At 47.3% G+C, this 17,235-nt stretch overlaps 1 protein-coding gene across 1 annotated transcript in view; it reads right to left on the bottom strand.

Annotated features, from left to right (window-relative positions):
* Nucleotides 1-17,235, bottom strand: part of LOC139273041 (tetratricopeptide repeat protein 7A-like) — a 491,323-nt gene that overhangs the window by 467,419 nt on the left and 6,669 nt on the right. Inside the window, exon 2 of the mRNA XM_070889337.1 lies at nucleotides 6,638-6,801. Coding sequence (XP_070745438.1) covers nucleotides 6,638-6,801 — 164 coding nt within the window. The remainder of the gene's footprint in view (nucleotides 1-6,637; nucleotides 6,802-17,235) is intronic.

Consider the following 17,235-nt stretch of genomic DNA (forward strand, 5'->3'; position numbering starts at 1 on the left):
TTTTGCCGGCTGACTTCCATGTCGGCTGAACTATTGTGTTCAGCCGGACCACCAACAGGCAGCCTGACACCCCCTCTTGGGTGCCAGGCCGCTGGCCAGGACGAAACCCTCCCTGGTGGCCCAGTGGCCAATCCTAAATAATCACCGATTCTCTCCCCTTTAAAAGGAGGGGAGATACGTGGTGACGCAGACGCGCACTGACGTCACCAGCGCTCCGCTGCTGAGCGACAGCAGCGGAGAATCTGTCCCACCTCCACCTCCACCCCTCACCAGCACTTCCTGCCGCACTTCGGCCCCCATTATGACAGACTTCCTGGCTGCTTAAAAAGAAAAGACAAAGAGCTGAATATCGATCAAGAGTCGACCTCATCCTACCCGGCAGTGAAAACTCTTAAAAAACGGTATGTGCACCAGGTTTCAGGTGAGCCTGAATTTCGGCCCCGGCACGTCCAAAGTTTAACATAGTACTGATTTTCTTAGGTCAATTAGGGCCATAAGGAAAATAGAGAAGGCTAGACGAGGATGGCTAACCAATGAATTTCCAATCAAAAAGACACAGAAGTGAAATTGAAAAAGAAGTGAGTACAGGAAATGGTTTCCAACAATCAAATTGCCCTTTTAACATCTATTATCCCTACTTACACATGAATCCAGTTTGGTGAAGTGCACAAGGACTGCTGTCACCCAGCACTGTTTTCAGAAGAGAAGAGCTAAAGGAAAGAAAATTGTTGGGGGGACAATAATTGATTTCTTTCTTCTGCAAAGTAAATTTTATAAAGCTGTGAAAATTAAACTCGGAATGTGATGAAAGATGATGTAGATTCATACAAACACCAAAAGGAAGCAACATGCTATGACCAAGGACAGTTTCTTCCACAAAAGCCGTCAGACAATGATGGACATCAACTCAACATCTGAACAATAGAAAGTCAGGGGAAGAACGGAAGACAAGCTGATATTATTGATCTTAGTCTGACCCATTTTCTGTGAACTACATTCAAGCATTTAAGCTAGAATCCAGAGTAGGATTCTGTCATTTTTTTATGTGGTGTACCCAAATCCCTGGGGTAAAGCTAATGCAAACAGATCAACATTTCACACAACATGGCAGTTAGGTGATGGATCACTACATATTTAAACGATTGTAAGAAACATAGGAACAGGAACAGGCCATTCAGCCCTCGGGCCTGTTCTGCCATTCAATGAGATCATGGCTGATCTGTATCTTAACTCCATCTGCCCGCCTTAGTTTCCTAACCCTGAATACCCTTTGCCTACCAAAATTCTATCAATCTCAGTTTTGAAGCTTTCAACTGACCTAGCCTCAACAGCATTTTTTTTTGGGGGGGGGCGGGGGAAGAGAGAGGAGGGGGAAGTGATTTCCAGATTTCCACTATCCTTTGTGTGAAGAGGTGCTTTCTGACATCATCCTTGAATGGCCTAGCTCTAATTTTAAGATTATGCCCCCCTTGTCCTGGATTCTCCAGGGAATACAAGTCTATGCAACCTGTCCAGATAATTTAATCCTTTTAGCCCTGATATAATTCTGGTGAATCTGCACAACACACTCTCCAAGGCCAATATATCCTTCCTGAGGTGCCCAGAAATGAACACACTACTCCATAGTCTGGAGGCGTAGTCTAACCAGAGCTTTATACAACTGTAGCATGATGTCCACCCCTTTGAAATAGAGGTTAACATTCCATTAGCCTTTTAAATAATACTTATGTACCCGTCCTATTTTGAAGAAGAGCAGGGGAGTTATCTTCAATGTCCTAGCCAATATTGAGCCCTCAATCAATGTTACTAAAATAGATTATCACGTCATTATCACATTGCTGTTTGTGGGAGCTTGCTGTGTGCAAATTGTCTGCCACATTTCCTACATTACAACAGTGACTACACTTCAAAAAGTACTTCATTGGCTGCAAGGCATTTAGGACATTTGGTGGTTGTGAATAACAACATAAGAAATAGGAGCAGCAGCAGGTCATTTGGCCCCTCGATCTTGGGCTCAGCTCCACTTCCCTGCCCGCTCCTCATAACCTTTCACTCCATTATCATTCAAAAATCTATCTCCACCTTAAATATAGTCAATGACCCAGCCTCCACAGCTCTCTGCGGCAGAGAATTCCACAGATTTACAACCCTGAGAAGAAATTCCTCCTCATCTCTGTTCTAAATGGGCGACCCCTTATTCTTAAACTATGCCCACTAGTTCTAGATTCTGCTAGGAGTGGAAACATCCTCTCTGCATCTACCTTGGCTTTATATAAATGCAAGTCTTTCTTTTCTGTCCACTAGCTTCTAGTAATTTCTGTACATCGACCCCTAAATCGCTCTGCTCCTCCACCGAACCATTTAAAAAACATTGTGATCTATCTTTCTTAGGTCCTAAGTGGTTGACCTCACACTTCCCTACATTGAACTCCACTTGCCACAGTTTTGCCCCCTCATTTAGTCTATCAATGTCCCTTTGCAACTTTCTGCTCCCATCTATACTACTTACTGTGCCACTAAACTGTGCTTAGAATTTAGGCAGGGGAGTCGATCTGATACTCTACACTAGTGGTTGAAAACTTTGGCCCCAAGTTTCCACACGCTACAAAACGGGCGCCCCTCCGAGCTGGGCGCCCGTTTTTCGCGCCAAAAACGGCGCCTGAAAAAAAACGCGCGATTCTGGAGCGCCCTGCAGCTCCATGTCTGCTTGGCGCGGCGCCCAGGGGGGCGGAGCCTACCACTCGCGCCGATTTTATAAGTGGGAGGGGGCGGGTACCATTTAAATTAGTTTTTTTCGTGCCGGCAACGCTGCGCGTGCGCATTGGAGCGTTCGCGCACACGCAGTGTGAAGGAAACATTGGCACTCGGCCATTTTTGTAGTCCTTTGTAGCTGTTTAATTTTTGAACATTTTTTAATAAAAGCACATTGCCCTTGTATGATCAGCACTGAGGCTTCTTGCAGCAGTGAGAAGGCTGCAGGAAGCCTCAGAAGTTGAGGCAGCCGTTTCCCGATGGCCTCTTCCCCCCCCTGACGTCGGGAATGGCTGCTCAACTGCTGAGGCTTCCTGCAGCCTTCTCACTATCTCCTCCCCGCCCGCCGTCGGGAATGGCTGCTCAACCTCTGAGGCTTCCTGCAGCCTTCTCACTGCCTCCTTCCCTCCCCGCCCGCCGTCGGGAACGGCTGCCTCCTCCCTCCCTCCCGTTCGCGGGAACGACGCCACACCGCTGAGCTGACTGAAGCACTTTCACACAGGTAGGAAGATGGTTTATTTAATCTTTTCTTTGCATATAAATGTTTATTCAGGTTGGATTTATTTGTATAATATTTGTATAAGTATAAATAAGGATTTATTGTAGAATTTAATGACTTCCCTTCCCCCCCCTTCCTCGTTCTGGACGCCTAATTTGTAACCTGCGCCTGATTTTTTAATATGTAAACAAGGTTTTTTCAGTTTACAAAAATCTTCACTTGCTCCATTCTAAGTTAGTTTGGAGTACGTTTTCACTGTGGAAACTTTGAAATCAGGCATCAGTGGCCGGACACGCCCCCTTTTGAAGAAAAAATTCTGTTCCAAAATGAAACTGTTCTACCTGACTAGAACTGCAGAAAAAAAAATGTGGAGAATTGCGATTTCTAAGATAGTCCGTTCTCCACCAATTGCTCCTAAAAATCAGGCGCAAATCATGTGGAAACTTGGGCCCATTGTGTTGTCAAATGACAGACCTAAGGTGATTTAAAAAAATATATATCTCTTCAATGGGCACTTTCTAACTGGGAAGAGATAAATTGGGAGAGTTACAGTGAGACTGAACAAAAGTAATTGTGAGGAAGGGAATGTTATGAATGATGCAATCCTTGCACCAGTCAAACACTAGTACTGGAAAAAGATAGAGATGTAACAGGTTTTAAGCAAGGACAGAAGCAGGGAGAGAGGAGAGGGTAGGAAAGAACAAAATGGAAGGTCTGTGATAAGAGTTATTGGGCTCAATTTTCCCCAGTGATTTGGCCAGCTGAGAGTTACTCCAGTTGTCCTTAGGCCAGCGTGTGTGGCCTCTGCAGAAAAATCTTCCGGAAAGTTAAGGAAATTGACACAGGTAAGGAGATCGGCACAGCAGATACCCGGACACACTGAAAGAATTGAAAAACACATAGCAGCAACTTACCTCCAACCCCACCCAAAGCCTGTCCGGTCCCATTCTTGGTCCCTGGTTCACACACACAAAGAGACAGAGAGCGAAAGCCATCCTATCCGGGGACCGAGAATGGGACCGGACCGGACTGGGAGAATGGGGCCGGACCAGCAAGCCCGTCGGGCAGGGTTGGAGGTAAGGTGGTGCTGTGTGTTTTTCAATTCTTTTAATGTGTTGGGAGCTGGCTGTATGCTCACTTTGCAGCCTCAGCTCGCATGGTGTCCCTGGTTAGCATGGCAGCCCGATCTTTTTGGCGCAGATCATTAGATCATTAAAACGAAAGGTCGGGTTACGCCACGCCAAAATGAAGAAATCCAACGGGGAAACTTAGAATATTTTTTTTTTGCCGTACTTAGGCCCCCCAAAAAATCGGGCGTAACTCTTCAAGTACGCCAAATAAATGCTATGGGGAAAATTGAGCCCATAATTTGTCACTTTAATTCTCTGCCCCACTCCTACTCTGACCTCTTGGTAATGATTCTGCTATTGCCATTTATACCTCCTCTGAACACCTCTTGTTTCCTAACTTGTCCCACCATTACCACCCTCTTTTGCCTTGCACCATCCTTGTCTTTTACTCTCTCCTGCCTTCTACCCTATTAGACATTCCCTCCCTCAAGCTTTCCCTGCCTCTGTACTTGCTTAAAACCTGTTACATCGTAATATAATTTAATATCTCTAACTTTTTCCAGTTCTGATAAAAGGTCATCAACCTGAAATGTCAACTCTGCTTCTCTCTCTACAGATGCTGCCTGACATGCTGAGTCTTTCCAGCATCTTGTGTTTTTATTTATATTGTTATTTCTGGCCAAACCAGGGTGAAGTGGCTTAACTGTGAAACATGTCTTGCGCTTAGAAAGGCAGCTTCAGCACATCATTCCGGGATGCAGAAAGTGCAAATGTCATGATTGATGTAGCACTAAACATGCTTCCACGACTTTCTGAGGCAGTGAAGGAGGGGGGGGGGGGGGAGATGCACCATGTTGAAAAATGCCTTTTGAAAATCATCATCATCATTGACAGTCCCTTGAAGCGAGGATGACCTGCTTCCACGCCAAAAAGGGATGAGTTCACAGGTGTTTCAAAGAAGGATCTAATATTCCAGATCCCGAACTACATCTTGGAGGGTGGAAGATGCCTGTGCTTGCGACTTACCCCCATGTTCACTTACGGAGGGAAATGCATTTCACCCACTCAGTCACACTCCTATTTGTTTATTTATTCAGTACATGCTATTCTCTTAGAACCCAAGAACATAAGAAATGGGAGCACTAAGCCATTCGGCCCCTTGAGCCTGCTCTGCCATTTAATAAGATCATGGCTGATCTTCTACCTCAATTCCACCTTCCTGTACTATCCCCATATCCCTTGGCTCCCTAAATATCCTAAAATCTAATGATCTCTGTCTTGAATACACTCAACGAATGAGCATCCCACAGAGCTCTGGGGTAGGGAATTCCAAAGATTCACAACCCTTTGATTGAAGAAATTTCTCCTCATCACAATCCTAAATAACCGACCCCTTACTTGGAGACTGTGACCCCTAATTCTAGACTAGGAGAGCATGTATTCTCCTTTGCTCTCTTCACTGGTCCCGTCCCAGACCACAAAACCCCAGGTTGTAGGCAGAACTTCCATGCTGCTGTGCTACCATCATTCTCGGACTCTCACCAGGTAGTGCACAAATGCTCCATCAGACTCTCACCAGGTAGTGCACAAATGCTCCATCAGATTTTTCCTTCCCCTACCCCCCACAGAAAAATTGCCCGACTCCACTCAGTGCCTTAATGTGGCAGAGCGTCCAAGATCAAGAACTATGTGAAGCACAGGTTGGAGGACTTGAACAGGCAATACACTACTCCATGACCCCACATGTTGTGGAGCTCTAACATTTCAATCAGCTTCCTATTGAAAACAATGAAAGAAAATGTAGATGCAAACCATCAATCTGATTTAAGGCATATTTTACTCTGCATGTAAAGTTAAAAAGATGTTTTAGTAAACTCGGGGTTTGCAACAGCAAAAATACACTTTACACATAGGAAGAGAATATAACCTAATAAATAAAACGTTATTGGTCCCAAATGCAAGACACATTCTTTAAAAGAATTACAGATAACTAAATATCCAAAATTATTGGGTTGAAATATAATTATATACCCTTAGGGAGAATATAGAAGGACCAAGCAGAAATCTACCTATGACCAGGACCTGGCATTAGCTCCAGAATTACATCTCGTTCAATAATCTATCACTTTACAGTGCTATGCATCAAGTAGTTTATTATATATATATATATATATACACCGAAGTAGCAGCAGCTTCCTCTAGAATGCTTTTTATTTATCACGTTATAAGATAGGAAAGGAAAAATGTAAATGCACAAGATATTATATATATATATATGTGAATAGTCTGTCTCATTGGATTCATGCTCTGTACTTACTTGCAGTTTGCCTCTGTTTAAAATACTGCTCAAGTGCTTTTTGGCTTCTCTCATTTTGGGTTCATTCTTTTCCATTAATGGAGTGCAATCTTTCAGCTTGGCAATGTTTTCCTTCAGGCACTGTTCCAAGAAAACTTCAGCAAGCAGCAGATTCCCAAAATCATCTTTATTTCGGCATTAAAAAAAAACAAGAATATTGAACAATATTTCAGCATTGCTATCGAACATGCATTCACAGAAGTTAACATTTATTTCAATGCCAGCCTTTACTCCCAATCCATTTAAACATTTAAACAATAACTTGTATTTATATAGTTCCTTTAACCTAGAAAAACATCCCAAGATGCTTCACAGAAGTGTAATCAAACAAAAATGGACACCGAGCCAAACGAAGGAGGTATTAGGACGGGATTTAAAAGGAGAAGAGGGTATTGGAGAGGCTTAGGAAGGAAATTCCAGAATGTGGAGCCGAGGCAGTTGAAGGCAAGGCCACCAATTGTTGGTGGATGCACAAAAGCATAGAGTCAGAGGAATGGAGAGTTCGAATGGGAATGTAGGATTGAAAAAGGTTACTGAGATAGGGAGGGGCGAGGCCATGAAGGAAGGGATTTAGACACAAATTTTAATTGGAGGCATTGGGGAATTGGGAGTTGATGTCGGTCAGCAAGGACAGGGATGATAGATGCAAGGGTCAAATTCCTGGGACATTGGAACCGGTTCTGGGGGAGGTGGGACCAGTACAAACCGGACGGTCTGCACCTGGGCAGGACCAGAACCAATGTCCTAGGCGGAGTGTTTGCTAATGCTGTTGGGGAGGGGTTAAACTAAAATGGCATGGGGATGGGAATCTATGCAGGGAGGCAGAGGGAAGTAAAAAGGGGACAGAAGCAAACGGTAGGAAGGAGAAACACAAGAGTGGAGGGCAGAGAAATCAAGGTCAAAAATCAAAAAGGGCCACATTACAACATAATTCTAAAAGGACAAAGAGTGTTAAAAATACAAGCCTGAAGGCTCTGAGTCTCAATGTGAGGAGCATTCATAATAAGGTGGATGAATTGACTGTGCAGATAGCTGTTAACGGATATGATGTAATTGGGATTATGGAGACATGGCTCTAAGGTAACCAAGGCTGGGAACTCAACATCCAGGGGTATTCAATATTCAGGAAGGACAGACAGGAAGGAAAAGGAGGTGGGGTAGCATTACTGGTTAAAGAGATTAACGCAATAGTAATGAAAGACATTAGCGTGGATGATGTGGGATCTATATGGGTAGAGCTGCAAAACACCAAAGGGCAGAAAAAGTTAGTGGGAGTTGTGTACAGACCACCAAACAGTAGTGGGGAGATTGGGGATGGCATCAAACAGGAAATTAGGGACACGTGCAATAAGGGTACAAACAGTTATCATGGGTGACTTTAATCTGCATACAGATTGGGCTAACCAAATTGGTAGCAATACTGTGGAGGAGGATTTCCTGGAATGTATAAGGGATGGTTTCCTAGACCAATATGTTGAGGAACCAACTAGAGGGCTGGCCATCCTAGACTGGATTTTGTGTAACCAGAGAGGATTAATTAGAAATCTGGCCCCTTGGGGAAGAGTGATCATAATGAAGAATTCTACCATATTAAGATGGAGAGTGACACAGTTAATTCAGAGACGAGGGTCCTGAACTTAAACAAAGGAAACTTTGACGGTACGAGACATGAATTGGCTAGGATAGACTGGAGAATGATACTTAAAGGGTTGACGGTGGATAGGCAATGGCAGAAATTTAAATATCACATGGATAAAGTACAACAATTGTACATCCCTGTGTGGCGTAAGACTAAAAAAGGGAAGGCGGCTCAACCGTGGCTAACAAGGGAAATTAGGGAAAGTGTTAAATCCAAGGAAGAGGCATATAAATTGGCCAGAAAAAGCAGCAAACCTGAGGATTGGGAGAAATTTAGAATTCAGCAGAGGAGGACTAATGGTTTAATTAGGAGGGGGAAAATAGAGTATGAGAGAAAGCTTGCAGGGAACATAAAAACTGACTGCAAAAGCTTCTATAGATATGTGAAAAGGAAAAAGATTAGTGAAGACTAATGTAGGTCCCTTGCAGTCAGAATCAGGTGAATTCATAATGGGGAACAAGGAAATGGCAGACCAATTGAACAAATACTTTGGTTCTGTCTTCACTAAAGAAGACACGAATAACCTCCCGAAAATACTAGGGGACTGAGGGTCTAGCGAGAAGGGGGAACTGACGGAAATCCTTATTCGTCAGGAAATGGTGTTAGGGAAATTGAAGGGACTGAAGGCCGATAAATCCCCAGGGCCTGATAGTCTGAATCCCAGAGTACTTAAGGAAATGGCCCTAGAAATAGTAGATGCATTGGTGGTCATTTTCCAACATTTCATGGACTCTGGTTCAGTTCCTATGGATTGGAGGGTAGCTAATGTAACCCCACATTTTAAAAAAGGAGGGAGAGAGAAAACAGGGAATTATAGACCAGTTAGTCGGACATCGGTATGCCTATATCTTAAAAGCCTTCAGAAGGACCTGGATACCATCTTTTCATGACATTCAATGGCACCACCATAAACAAGTCCCCAACCGTTAACATCTTGGGCGTCATCATTCACCAGCCATATCAACAATGTGGTTACAGGAGCAGTTTGGAGGCTGGGTACTCTGCGACAAATGGCTCTCCAACATCTACAAAGCTCAAGTCAGGAGTGTGATGGAATACTCATCAACTGCCTGGGTAAATGTAGTCACAACAACACTACTACTGGACTCGATAGCCATTCTTCTACCACCAGAACACTAGCTACATTATATACAATCTACAGGATGCACTGCAGCAACTCATGAATCTTACTTCGACAGCACCTCTCTCCCCTGCGACCATTTCTATCGAGAATGACAGCAATGTCATGGGAAGAGGCTCACCCACAAGTTTCCTTCCAAGTCACACACCAACCTGATCTGAAAATATATCGCCGTTCATTTATTATTGTTGGGTCCATATCCTGGAATTCCCTACCTAACATCACTGTAGAAGCATCATCACCACAAGGACTGTGACGGTTCAAGGAGAAGGCACACCATTACCTTCTACGGTGTAGCCTTGCCAACATTATGTAAGCTCATCTCGCTGTAATTGCAAAATCTGGCCAGGAACATCTGGGGACTTGTGCTAAAATTGGAAGAGCTGTCCCACAGACTAGTCAAGCAACAGCCCGACATATTCATACTCACAAAATCATACCTTTCAGCCAACATCCCGGTCTCCTCCATCACCAACCCTGGGTATGTCCTGTCCCACCAGCAGGACAGACCCAGCATAGTTGGCGGCAGTGGTATACAGTTGGGAGGGAGTGGCCCTGGGAGTCCTCAACATTGACTCCAGACCACATGAAGCATCATGGCATTAGGTCAAACACAGGCAAGGAAATATCCTGCTGATTACCACCTACCACCCTCCCTCAGTTGATGAGTCAGAACTTCTCCATGTTGAACATCACTTGGGAAAAGCACTGAGGGTAGCAAGGGCACAGATCGTACTCTGGGTGGGAGACTTCAAATGTCCATCACCACTACTGACCGAGCTGGCCGAGTCCTGAAGGACATATCTACCAGACTTGGCCTGCAGCAGGTGGTGAGAGAACCAACACCAGGGAAAACCTATTTGACCTCGTCCTCACCAATCTACCAGTTGCAGACGCATCTGTCCATGACAGTGTTGATAGGAGTGACCATTGCACAGTCCTTGTGGAGATGAAGTCCCGTCTTCACACTAAGGACACTCTCCATCGTGTTCTATGACACTACCACCGTACTTGATGCCGAACAGATCTAGCAGCTCAAAATTGGGCATCCATGAAGCACTGAAGGCCATCAGGAGCAGCAGAATTGTATACCACCACAATCTGTAACCGCATGGCCCGGCATATCCCTCACTGTAACCGTCACATAACTGTAATCAATATGTAATAACACTGTACACTGTATACAACTGTGAAATACACACCTTGACCACAGGGGGTGAACTTGTGGGAGACACTCCTTACCTGGCCAGCCAGGTACTTAAAGGGAGGTTCCTCGCAGGCTCAGCACTCCTTGGCCGGGGAATAAAAGTGCAGGTCATGAGTGACCTTGTCTGCAGTATATGCCTCGTGTGAATATGTTCTAGAGTTGAGCGCTCTACATCTAGAGACAAGAAACGGGAATCACTGAACCACAAGGATGGCCACCGGTAGCACAGAGGAACGTTACTGTGTGGGTGAGGACTGGGACGATTTTGTGGAGCGACTCCAGCAGACCTTTGTCACAAAGGACTGGCTAGGAGTGGAAGTGGCTGACAAGCGGGGGGCGCATCTACTGATAAGCTGCGGGACAAAAACATACGCGGTGATGAAAGACCTGCTTGCACCTCTCAAATCGGCCGACAAATCCTTCGAAGAGCTCAGCCAGCTGATTAATGAACATCTGAAACCGGCAAGCAGCATACACATGGCCCGGCACCGGTTCTACACACACCGGCATCGGGAAGGGCAAAACATCTCGGACTTCGCTGCAGACCTGAGGCGCTTGGCCAGCTTCTGTAAGTTCACAGACGTTAAGGGATTTTTTCATTGAGGGCATTAGTCATGCCGGTATTTTCAGGAAGCTTATTGAGGACAAGGACTTGACTTTGGAAAGGGAAGCTTTGATAGCTCAGACCTTCTTGACGGGGGAAGAGGAGACCAAGATAATTTACGCAAGCAGCCCTGGTTTTAACGTTGCAATGAACCAGGGAGTTAATGTTGTAAAAGTGATACAGAACCCCGCAGGCAGGCAAGGGCAATTCGACACCGCCCAGGCAGCAACAGGCTCCAGGGTGGGACAGCAACAGAGACAATGGCAGGAGGATCGGCAGTTCACGCCATCAAGAGGAACAATGCGTCCCGTGATGGGACAATTGACACCCACCACCAGAGTGCTTAGAAACAACCAAGGGGACAATCAGAGGAATGCCTGGTAACAGCCCCTTTGTGAACAACAATCTCAGCCAATGCTGGAGATGCGGGGGTAAACATACTGCTAAAAGCTGCAAGTTCCAGCAGTTCACCTGCAGGAATTGTAATGCCAGAGGACATTTGGCTAGAATGTGCAAAAAGGCTGCAGCGAGGCTAATCTATGAAACAGAGGAATCAGACGAGGGGTCTGCAATGCAGGATGGTGCCTGGGGCCAAGCCATGGATGCTGAGGTTCAGAGGGTTCATGTGGCTGACGTCCGCAGCTCATACACTAAAACGCCACCCATGATGAAAGTTTTATTGAATGGCATCCCGGAGCTGGATACGGGAGCCAGTCAGTCCCTTATGAGCGTCTAACAATTTGAGAGACTATGGCCACACAGAGCTAGCAGGCCCAAACTGGAATACATTGACACGCAGCTACGCACATACACCAAAGAAATCATCCCAGTGCTGGGCAATGCAAACCTGGTGGTAACACACAATGGATCACAGAACTGCCTGCCACTCTGGATTGTTCCGGGAAATGGCCCCGCGCTTTTGGGAAGGAGCTGGCTAGCTGAGATGAACTGGAAATGGGAAGATGTGCACGCCATTTCGTCTGTGGAGCGAAGTTCATGCTCACAGGTCCTACAGAAATTCGAGACACTTTTTCAACCAGGTGTCTGGACCTTTAAGGGCACCAAAGTAGTGATACGCATCACCCCGAATGCCAGACCAGTGCAGCACAAAGCCAGAGCGGTGCTGTATGTGATGCGTGAGAAAATCGAGTGTGAATTGGACAGGCTGCTCAGAGAGGATATAATTTCGCCCGTTGAATTCAGTGATTGGGCAAGTCCCATCGTACCTGTCCTTAAAGCGGATGGATCGGTCAGGATCTGCGGCGACTACAAAGCCACCATCAACCGAGTGTCGCTGCATGACCAATACCCGCTCCCGAGAGCGGAGGACCTTTTTGCCACATTGGTAGGTGGCAAGCTGTTCACTAAGTAGGACCTCACTTCGGCCTACATGACTCAGGAACTGGCTGAAGAATCCAAGCTTCTGACTACCATCACGACGCACAAGGGACTATTCATCTACAACAGGTGTCCGTTTGGCATTCGTTCAGCAGCCGCAATCTTCCAGAGGAACATGGAAAGCTTGCTCAAATCCATTTCTGGCACAATCGTATTCCAAGACGACATCCTTATAACGGGTCGAGACACCGAGGAACACCTCCCACAACCTGGAGGAGGTGCTACGCCGACTGGACCGGGTAGGCCTGCGGCTGAAAAAAGCTAAGTGTGTGTTTTTGGCCCCAGAGGTCGAGTTTTTGGGCAGAAGGGTTATGCAGACAGGATCTGGCCTACCGAATCCAAAACGGAGGCGATCCGTCGTGCGCCCCGACCCGGCAACAAATTGGAGTTGCGATCGTTCCTGGGACTTTTGAACTATTTCGGGAACTTCCTGCCTAACTTAAGCATATTGTTGGAGCCGTTACATGGGCCCCTGCGTAAGGGTTGTGACTGGTTCTGGGGGGACTGTCAGGAACGGGCTTTCAACAGGGCGCGGAACCTGCTTTGTTCTAACAAACTGTTAACTTTGTATGACCCCTGTAAAAAAACTAGTTTTAACATGCGATGCATCATCATACGGGGTTGGGTGTGTGTTACAGCAGGGAAATGACAACAGCCGACTACAACCGGTGGCTTATGCCTCCAGGTCGCTCTCCCAGGCAAAGCGTGGGTACGGCATGGTCGAAAAGGAAGCACTCGCTTGCGTTTACGGTGTGAAAAAGATGCACCAGTATCTTTTCGGCAGACCGTTCGAGTTAGAAACGGATCACAAGCCGTTAACATCCCTGTTGTCCGACAGCAAGGCTGTCAATGCCAATGCATCGGCTCACATACAGCGATGGGCTCTCATGCTGGCTGCATATGACCATACGGCACCTGCCAGGCACTGAAAATTGTGCTGACGCGCTCAGCAGGCTTCCGCTGGCCACCACCAAGGGGGCAGCGGAGCAAAGCGCTGAGATGGTCATGGCCGTTGAAGTTTTTGACACCGCAGGCTCCCCCATCACAGCCCACCAGATCAAAATCTGGTCCAACAGGGACCCCCTCCTATCCATGATAAAGAAATGTGTCCTGACTGGGGATTGGGCGCCCGCACACGGGGCGTGCCCCGAGGGGGTCAGACTGTTTCAGAGACGGATGGATGAGCTCTCCATCCAAGCCGACTGCCTACAATGGGGCAGCCGGGTGGTCATGCCCCAGAAAGGAAGGGAAGCATTCATCAGGGAACTCCACAGCGAGCACCCTGGCATTGTGCTAATGAAGGCCATTGCCCAGTAATATGTATGGTGGCCGGGGATTGACTCAGACCTGGAACACTGGGTTCGCAGGTGCACGACGTGTGCCCAGCTGGGCAATGCCCCCAGGGAGGCCCCGCTCAGCCCGTGACCCTGGCCCACCAGACCATGGTCACGCATCCACGTGGACTATACGGGGCCATTCATGGGAAAAACGTTCTTGATTGTAGTCGATACATACTCGAAATGGATCGAGTGCATCATATTAAACTCGTGCACGACATCCATCACCGTGGAGAGTCTGCGCATGGTTTTCGCGACCCACAGCTTGCTGGACATTCTGGTCAGCGACAATGGCCCGTGTTTCACCAGCCATGAATTCCAGGAGTTTATGTCGGGTAATGGCATTAAACACATCCGGACGGCTTCCGATGGCCAGGCAGAACGTGTGGACCAAGTCATAAAACAAGGCATGCTCCGTATCCAGGGACCCTCTCTTCAGTACCGCCTATCGCGCCTCCTGCTGGCCTATGGGTCCTTCCCGCACTCGCTCACGGGAGTCCCACCAGCGGAACTCCTCATGAAACGCACGCTCAAAACGCGGCTGTCCCTCATTCACCCAAGCCTGGCAGACATTGTTGAGGGCAAGCGGCAGTCCCAAACCGAGTGCCATGATCGAAACTCAAGGGGGAGGTGTATAGAAATGGATGACCCGGTATTTGTGCTTAACCATGCACTAGGATCCAAGTGGCTTGAGGGCACCGTAATTGGTAAAGAGGGAAATAGGGTCATAGTGGTCACACTTAACAATGGGCAGATATGCCGCAAACATCTGGACCAGGTAAAGAAAAGGTTCAGCATGGACACTGAGGAACCTGAAATAGACATGGGGATGTGAACCACACCACTGCCAGTGAACGAGCAACAAGGACAATCAACAGCATGCACAGTCCCTGCGGCCAGCCCGAACAGGCCGGAACCAACTCAGGCGACAGAGATGCATACCATGGCTCAACCACCAGAGCCACAACTGCTGCGCTCTACGAGAGAGCGTCGACCGCCTGAAAGACTCAATCTTTGACCCAAAGACATTGGTGGGGAGGTGATGTCATGTTTGTAACCTTCACATAACTGTAACCAATATGTAACAAGACTGTACACTGTATACAACTGTGAAATACACACCTTGACCACAGGGGGTAAACTTGTGGGAGACACTCCTTACCTGGTCAGCCAGGTACTTAAAGGGAGGTTCCACGCAGGCTCAGCACTCTTTGGCCGGGGAATAAAGGTGCAGGTCATGAGTGACCTTGTCTGCAGTATATGCCTCGTGTGAATATGTTCTAGAGTTGAGAACTCTACATCTACCATTAAGCCAGGAGACCAACCCAGGTTCAATGAGGAGTGTAGAAGAGCATGCCAGGAGCAGCACCAGGCGTACCTAAAAATGAGGGACCAACCTGAGGAAGCTACAACACAGGACGACATACATGCTAAACAGCTGAAGCAGCCTACTATAGACAGAGCTAAGCAATACCACAACTAACAGATCAGATCAAAGCTCTGCAGTCTTACCACATGCAGTCATGAAAGGTGGACAATTAAGCAACTAAATAGGAGGTGTGATAGGAAACAAGATGCTGAACAGTTGTTTGTCGGACTGGAGGAATGTATACTGTGGTGTTCCCCTATGATCGATACTAGGACCACTGCTTTTCTTTGATAATATATTACTGACTTGGATTTGGGTGTACAGGGCACAATTTAAAAATTTGCAGATGCCACAAAACTTGGAAGTGTAGTGAACCGTGAGGAGGATAGTGATGGACATCAAGAAGACATAGATAAGTTGGTGAATCGGTCAAACACATGGCAGACAACATCCTGCCTGTCACGCTGAAGACTTGTGCTCCAGAACTAGCCGCACATCTAGTCAAGCTGTTCCAGTTCAGCTACAGCACTGGCTCCATAAAAGGAGCGGAGGTGCGGCGGCCCAGGAGCAGCATGGAGGCCCCAACCTGCGAGAAACCACCAGAAGGGCGACTGGATTAGACGTCACCAAAGTCAAGGTCACTGATTGGAGCGTGGGCAGGTGCAGCAGGAAAGGCGGCAAGCAGCAGAGGAGCGGAGAGGTCGGGGCGAAAAAGCGCCGCGAGATTGCAGAGCGACGTGATCGGGGCCCAGGAGAGGTGAGAGTTCGAGGCCCAGAAGAGGCGAGGGCCCAGGGGCAGCACGGGCCAGCCCACACTGCGATATGTGTGCGCACTAGGTCCGTGCAGCAGAGCTGGTCTCCAGTCGTCTTGGGTAATCCTTGCTACTGGACCAAGATCTAGCTCTGTCAAGCCAGTGTGGTGGCTGGTGTGCAACGGTCACCACACATTAAAAAAATCCATGCACAGGCATCTTGCACCCTTCAATATGTAGTTCGGGACCTAGAATGTCAGGTCCTTCATTGAAACCCCAGTGAATGCATCCCTTTTTGGTGTGGAAGCAAGTCATCCTCAATATAAGTGACCACCTAAGACAACGACAACACTGGCATCTATCTGATAATGTGGAAAATTGCCCAGCTATTCCCAGTTCACAAAAGGCGGTATTCCCTGTTCACAAAAGGCAGGAAAAATCCAATCTGGCCAATTACTGCCCTATCAATCTACTCTCAATCAACAAAGTGATGGAAGGTGTTGTTGATTGTGCTATCAAGCGGCACTTGCTCACTATCATCGGCAGTCCCCCGGAGTCGAGGATAACTTGCATCCACTCCAAAAGTGAGTTCTCAGGTGACTGAGGAGTCCAACGCGGTCTCGGTCACAGATGGTTGAAGGAAAGGGTGGGTGGGAAGCCTCGGTTGACGTACGCTCCTTCCGCTGTCTATGCTTGGATTCTGCTTGTTCTCGGCGATGGGACTAGAAGTGCTCAGCACCCTCCCGATGCTCTTCCTTCATTTTGGGCGGTCATAGGCCAGAGATTCCCAGGAGTCGGTGGGGATGTTGTATTTTATCAAGGAAGCTTTGAGAGTGTCCTTGAAGCGTTTTCTCTGCCCATCTGGGGCTCGCTTGCCATGTCAAAGTTCCGCGCAGAGCGCTTGCTTTGGGAGTCTCATGTCGGGCATGCGGATGATGTGCCCAGCCCAACAGAGCTGATCGAGCATGGTTAATGCTTCGATGCTGGCCTGAGCAGCAACACTGACGTTGGTGCATCTATCCTGCCAATGGATGTGCAGGATCTTGCAGAGGCAGCGCTGGTGGTACTTCTCCAGCATTTTGAGGTGTCTGCTGTATATAGTCCACGTCTCT

Source organism: Pristiophorus japonicus, chromosome 9 (assembly GCF_044704955.1).
Source record: "Pristiophorus japonicus isolate sPriJap1 chromosome 9, sPriJap1.hap1, whole genome shotgun sequence".
NCBI lineage: Eukaryota > Metazoa > Chordata > Chondrichthyes > Pristiophoridae > Pristiophorus > Pristiophorus japonicus.